At 39.9% G+C, this 7,246-nt stretch overlaps 1 protein-coding gene across 5 annotated transcripts; it reads right to left on the reverse strand.

Annotated features, from left to right (window-relative positions):
* Nucleotides 1-3,403: 3,403 nt before the first annotated feature.
* pkia (cAMP-dependent protein kinase inhibitor alpha) lies at nucleotides 3,404-7,246 on the reverse strand. 5 transcript variants are annotated; one of them, XM_020710956.2, is made up of 3 exons: nucleotides 7,027-7,246; nucleotides 6,495-6,685; nucleotides 3,404-4,564 (listed from the first exon to the last, which is right to left on the reverse strand). In XM_020710956.2, exons 2-3 carry the CDS (start codon nucleotides 6,655-6,657, stop codon nucleotides 4,491-4,493), a joined length of 237 nt encoding a protein of 78 aa, XP_020566615.1. In that variant the 5' UTR covers nucleotides 6,658-6,685; nucleotides 7,027-7,246; the 3' UTR covers nucleotides 3,404-4,490. The 5 variants fall into 5 exon arrangements, with proteins under 5 accessions (XP_020566615.1, XP_020566614.1, XP_020566613.1 ...); XM_020710955.2 differs by having other exon boundaries at nucleotides 6,495-6,719; nucleotides 7,027-7,245; XM_020710954.2 differs by having other exon boundaries at nucleotides 6,495-6,719; nucleotides 6,955-7,245.

Genomic DNA, 7,246 nt, shown 5'->3' on the forward strand with positions numbered 1-7,246 from the left:
GAAAGGATGGTTTGAGCGAGGAGTGAAAGAAGCCATCTTTGTCAAGACAGATAAACCTTCTCTTAATAAGAATGGTGGTCTCAGGTTTATTCTTCCATCCATCTACAGCAGTGTTCTGAAACCCAAACCAGTTCCAACTGAGTCGTTAACAGCTGAGAGAGATGACCAGGCTGGGGAGGGTAGCCACTGTCTCCCCAACTCCAGCTGAGGACAAAGGACTCCTAACGACCCAAAACCTAGTATTCTAAGTAGACCATACTATCCAGTTTCAGGTCTGACTCCTCCCACCATGAGCACATATAACCCTTGTGCTATCCTAGGCCATTTAACATTGGGAGTTGGGTCATCTAGACCCACTAGACAGTGCACTGAACCTTTTTTCTTCAATGATTTGTGATCTTCACTGGTGTCCATGGATTACATGAAATCTTTCCACCTTTATCCACCTTTGTCATGGTAGGGAGAACACATCAATGTAAGGGTGGGGTCATCTAAGATAGCACAAGGGTTAAACCAGCTCTTTTACCAGCTATTTCAGAATTGACAAAGCTTTTTGGATGAAACATCTTCAACTATAAAAAACGAGTCCAGATGACAACCCTTTAAACCTACTACTATAATAATGGATTAAAAAAATGTTTTATGTGATTTTTATTTCTTTGTGCTGACACCAAATGTAGAAAATGTGTTTACAGTGAGCTGGACAAAGACTTTCAAACAGGATCGTGCTCCTTTGCATGCTTAAAGTGGGATCTGCCGGGTTTCCACAGCCCCACACACGTTTACAGTTTAACAGTACAAAAAGAAAAGCAATATTTCATCCCTCATTACATTATGATGACTCACAGTTCAGACAGGAATATTGGAGCAGAATCACAAAATGATTGCTGTGTCCGAATTCCTTCACTTTAGTTCACTATATAGTGCGTGGTCCAAATCTACAAAATCCAAACTCCAGTGTCCTAGAAATTTCACGAAAAACCGGTATGTGCTCATTAGATTGGCAAATATAGACCACAATGCATTGCATTTGAATGATTTTTCATGTTATTTCCTAAAAAACCATCCATGTTTTCATCATCAGAACAGTGGATTCATATTTTGTTCGCATTTATCAGGGTTTTACTTCGGGAAATTGCTGATGTCATATTTGCCGTTTAAAAACAAAAAAGTAGTGAGCATGGTGTCCAAATAGCTTCTAAAATCCAGAGCACTACATGGTCCCGCACTATATAGTTCTATATAGGGAGTTCGGACAAAGCTGATGATAAACAAAGACAACTAAACAAAGTGTGCGGCAGTTATTACATGGAGTTAGGAGGCGTGTCATCACCCTCAGTGCAAAAAAACAATCAATATTTTTTCCAACATATGTTGCTGTTTGTGGAAGCGTCACGGATTTTTGCATATCTATATAAAGGAATAATCCAGCATGTTTGGGATTGTGAACCTACGCTCACACCGCCCTCGACAACCCCGCGTCCAAGCAGCCACGTTTTACTGAAAAAGTGACGCGAACGCGCAGAAAGGCGCGTTTGGAGCTTCCAACGTTCAAAAGTCTGGCATTCATGCACAGCTATGCATGTTTCTACGACCATTTTCGGCCTCTATGTGCAAAACACGCGGCTGGCTCGTTGAACGCTTTTTAAGTTGAACCTTACATTAAACTTTGACCAATCAGGGACTTCCTAACTGGGGTCTTAGTCTGAAGGAAAAGGTAGATGAGAAGGAACAGATGAAAGGTTACAACTCATCATGAAGTAGAATTCTCTCTTTTTCCTTCCGCAAAATCCCTTTGAGTTCTTTTTATGGTTTTTTTTTTTAATATTCCATTTGTTTTAGGTCTTTACTCATAATTTCGTGTTTCAATAACTGCCAGCAGATCTTGTCATTTCTGTAACATAGTTATTGGAAATTGTATCTGTGATCTAACAATGAATCCCAGATTCCACAGTGGATGAGCGGCAGCCAAAGGAAAATATCCCCGCAGAGAGGAATTATCCAAGAGCACCAACGATTTGTTCTACAGGTCACTTTAGTTTCCTTACAGTGATTCATTTATTGAATTTTAGGATATTTATTTTCATCATAAAAACATATGATTCCCCCCCCCCCCCCCCCCCAAAAGATATACTCAATTCAAATACATGTATATTAAATAAATAAAGAGGCCAGAGGGACATTTGGACGGGATTCACATGTGTCCGGGTGACATTTATGGGTTTTGGGGGTTTCTCCTGAAGGGCGCGCTATGGCTTTAACAGCTCTGGGGGGTAAAAGCTGTTCCTGAGTCTGCTTGTTTTAGATTTAATGCACCTGTATCATTGTTCCCAAAACATGATCTAAAAATAACAGCTGTTTGTGTGAAAGCAGGTCAATTAGCTGTAAGTCAATTCACTTAGGGCTCTCTCTACTGTTGGATTCGATCACTACATCAATCAATTATACAATTAAACCTCTATTTTTTTAAACATCTGCAAAAACTAAAAGTAAGGAAACGTCAACTACATGACCTGGTGAATTTTTGTATTTTTATATTCAGACTACTGCAGTGCAAATCAGTTAGTTTAGTACATTAGATGACAAAAAACAAAATAATATCTTCTAAGGCGCATTACCTGCATTTATACCATGGTCCAGGTGAATCCTCGATTCTGATTGGCTGCTGGGTGTGCATTAAAAAGTGATGTACCACAGGATAACCGCACGGTGAAAAAAGAAGTTCCGGTCACCTAGCTTAAATGATTTGTATCAATGCGCCGGCTTCTATAAAAACAACCTTTAGCTTAATAATTTGGACAAAAACAAGCGATGAGAGGTGAACTTTCTCTCTGAACTGATGCTTTATTCAATCCATCGGGACGATCATCACATATATATCGCCGAATCTTGACTGCAGCGGTGGTGCGCCACGACGCGGACTATTTGTTACGTGGTGCGGCGTAACAAATAGTTCGCTTTTTGTGAGAAAAGCGATCCAAATTGGAAAAAAACAAGAATTAAGGACTAAAAACTGGTTACTACTTCTTTCTTTTGTTAGTGACCATGGTATAAGCGGGTTAATGGCCTTTGAAGTACGCATTATCAGTTTTTAACGCACTTCGCGGAAGCAACCAAGCTTCCACAGCCTGCGTTAAAAATTAATAATGCACACTTCGATTAACCCTTAACCCCATTAAACCTTACGTAACAATGCATAGGTTTTTAGGGTGGAGCTAAAATGATGAGCAGGAGGATAAGCATGGAGCGTATTTTCTAGTGGGTTTCAATTCAAGTCTATGTATTACAAAGTTTATCTGTTTTCATGTGAATCAGGGATGCAGAAATTAGAGAAAGAAAATCAAAACATTCAGGAATGTTTGGGTTTAATGAAGTTTATGTGTCTTTTTGTGACCAAATTGTGAACATTCTGTGGTTGTTTTTTTTTTTTTTTTAATCCCTTCAAACTTGTTATAACAGATCCTCAGGAGCAGAAGAAAAGATGCAGTTGAAAAAATAAAGAGGGTATTTGTGATATGCTGTGTGGTACACAAGCTCCATGCTAGGCTCCATTCTAAAACATAGATAGGAAGGGGGGGCGGGGTTTCCCACCCACTACTGAGAGACCATTTTTTAATGAACTACTGCCGCGCTGCAGAAACTATGTCCTAGGAAACAACAAATGTGGCAAAATAATGGGAAGACTTTTATAATAGATCAAAAGATGATCAGAGTGGGTTTTAAAGGTTAAAGTGTCAAAAACAAATCTATTTGATTTAATTTGGTCTCCAGTTTTTTTCCCCTTCTTTTTTTAGACCAGACAAAGCAAGTATCTGCTTTTTTTCTTAGCTGAAAAGCAAGTATAGTCATTTATTTAAAAAACCATGTGATCTTCATAGTAGCAATCTGCTCTTCTATGGTTATTATGTCAGAAGTTGTTTTTAAAAAAGCTTCTAAAAGATAATAAATCCCTTTATTTCCCCTCCAAGCGTTGGGTATAGTGTTGGTATCAGCAGCCTAGGGCTTCACTCAGTTTTTATACAAATCAGTGAATCTACGAAGCTTCCAGATTCTCCTTTTTTTCTTCTATTGCAGCATCTTCAGTTTAAGGAAGCACAAGCCAGAAAGTGGCAATCCAGTCCTTTTCAGTGTCACTATGTCTACAAAACACCCTCCTCCTACTGAGACCCACTCCTTCTACTTATCGGAACTACCAGGAGCCTCGTTTCCTCTTTTCTTTGCTCATTCTGTGTCTTTGGCGACAAAGACTGAACGCAGAATCTGCTTGGAAAAAAACGACCTTCTTGTCGTTCAGTGTTGCCGTGTAACCTCAGGGACACAGAAGTGAGCGGTCACACTATTCTAGAGACCTGGAAGAACAGATGGTTTTGCTCAAAGGCGTATGAGCAGTGTCGGCTCTATCCTTCAGCTGTGAGGTTTGAACGCAGGAATTCACCGCGGCACTTTTTGTCAGCCGTCCTGCCGCTCCGCCGGGCGAATGGCGGGGCAGGTTAGCTGTTCCTCTGCTCTGCCTCTCTCTGGGCCGAAAACGAGGAGCTCTGCTCGTCCTCCATACTGTCTGCATCTGCAGGAAAAAACGCAATCCTGTCACTTTATTTGAAGGTTTTTAACATTTATTTTCTAGCAGTCAATAGTCCCAAAGAGCATTAGGGCCACCACATAAAAACATGAAGACAATAAAGTCCAACAATTATGAGAAATAGTCGTAATTTTGGAAGAAAAAAGTCATAAAGTTATGGGAAAAAAGTCATAAATTTGGTAGAAAAAAGGTGGACATTTACGAGAATAAAGGTAAAAAATTTATGAGAGTAAAATCGAAAACTTACGAGGAAAAAGTTGCAATTTTTGGGAAAAACTTTTTCTTTTGAAAGTTAAAAGTGTATGAATACAAAGTCGTAAAAATCTCACCGTTTAGAAAAATACATTTTGCTTTTCTGACTCTTCAGCCATTCATTTTTTTAAATGCAGCTTTTATATATTTATAATAATTAAATATTTATCTTTTTTCCATAGACAACTACTACTTTTGTCAGCTGCGCATACAAGTTCTTTTCAAAATAAAATACCCCTGTCAAATAGGATCCTCCGGCTGCAGCAGTCATTTATTTACTTCTAAAAGTGTGCGTCTGAACAGCAACTACACACCGTCGAGCAACAGAAGATACAAATATTTGCTTAAAAGTTTTTGCTAATCATAAACAGCTTGAAAAATAGACCTGCAAGTAGGGCTGCACGATATGAGGAAAACTCGCGATATGCGATATTGGTGATTAATATTGCGATAACGATATAATTTGCGGTATATAAACAAATAGCAAAACAACCAAAAGCATAATTTCCACTCCAACTGACCCTTGTCGACGTAGGAGGCAAAGATAAAACATAAAAGGGCTCATCTGATTGATCAACAACATAAATGGGTCCTTCCGATTGGTTAAATGCATAAAGGGATTTGCTTCATTTGTTCAATATTTCAAGCTGCCATGAGATTGTTTTAGCACATTTAAGGTAACCATTTATTGCGATTTTCGCCGTCTTTTGCGGTATGCATATTGCACGGCTTAATGTCGCGATAACGATAAATTTGTGTTATATTGTGCAGGCCTACCTGCAAGCATTATTTTGCTGAGTTATCTGACATTTTGGAGGAGTGGTGAAGCACACCAGGACTCATTTAGTGTTATGCCAGCAATGATTTTTAAAAAAAGAACAGTTTATTTTACTAATATAAGATCATTTCAGTTTAAAAAACGAAATGAAAACAAACCCATTATTTATTCAATTTTTTAAAGTATTTTTCTCCAAGCTAAAGAGCAACAATGGAGGAATAAAAGAGGCTCCAGGGCTTCAGGTTGCAGACCCCGACTGAGAGGAAATGAAGATTTTGATTTAACTGAATACAAACAACTTTTAAATTATATTTCAATCCATAAATGTGACAGACTGTGACATTTTAGGGTAAAATGAATCCGTTTCTTTACAAATTCAACTCCGAGTTGTGGGCGGGGACTGTTGGCGTGGCGTAAGCCCGCCCCCACTTCCTGTCACCTATCTGTTCACACTCTCTCCCGCTAGCTTACAGCCCCTTACAACCCTGACCTAACATTACAGGTGCAACAAAATATGGCGAGCAAAATCAGAGCTATCCAGCCGTACAGTTTACAGTAGAGCCAAAGGTACATGGATCTATTTGTCTGCAAGTGAATGCATCAGAATGGAGCGGAGCAGGGAGCTTATGGCCCGCTATTTGTAGCTTCTACATCACTGCTAAAAGTTTTTTTTTAACTGTATTTTCTGTCTGCTGCTGATACAGAATGAAATTTTAAACCTAATTTTCTTAATGTTTGTTTAAAACCTGATTTTCACTGGAGTGGGTCTTTAAAGGACGCGGCAAAAAAAAAAGAAAGTCGGAGCAGCTAAAAAGAACTTGCCAAAAAGCAGGAAAATAAACGTAGTGTGGCCCTCCCCTCTGAGTGTAAACCACCACCTCCTACCTGCTCCTCCTGCATTGATGTGCAGGCGGGACAGGGACAGGCTGAGGGGCAGCTGGCCCCCCTCTGCGTCGGTGGGACTCTGCAGGATGTCGTGCAGCGCGTTCCTGCGGCCCGTCCTGCCCGAGGCGATGAAGTCTGCGTACGCGGCCTCCACATCAGACATCGCTTGTGCATCGTCTACACAGCAGCACCTGCAGAAAGAGCAGCTGATCGAGCCTCAGACTGCTGCTGTCGCAAAGAAAAGCCAATTCAAAGCTAACATGATGATGGAAATTATCATTATCCTTCAAATCATAGAAAAGTAGACAAACAGATCTGTGTGCAGACTTCCATAACCTGAAATAAGGCCCCTCAAAAGCAGGGATGGATTATTACAAAAATAAAAGATGCACACAATGAGGCTTGGTTATGGTTAACCCGCTTTGTTTATTCTTTTTATTTTATTTTAATAATAACTTACCTTAATTAACAATAAACACCAAACTACATTGTGTAAGGTGTGTCCTTAAAGACACGAATCGGGCCCACATACCGTCAGAAGATCCGAAAGCACAAAAACAAAAGCAAAAAAAATCAGTTCAATTAAAAGTCCAGCACAGACGTCATAAAATGCGCGGAAACGTCCGGATTTTCGGGTAATTGATCAAATCTCCGGGATCATTCGGAAGGTCCTTAGTCTGTTCACGGCGGACTTAGCATCTTCCTCCTTAACGAACCAATGAGCGTCGAGCAGTTCGCATCTGAGCGCTGAT

This window comes from Oryzias latipes, chromosome 17 (assembly GCF_002234675.1).
Source record: "Oryzias latipes chromosome 17, ASM223467v1".
Classification (NCBI taxonomy): Eukaryota; Metazoa; Chordata; class Actinopteri; order Beloniformes; family Adrianichthyidae; genus Oryzias; species Oryzias latipes.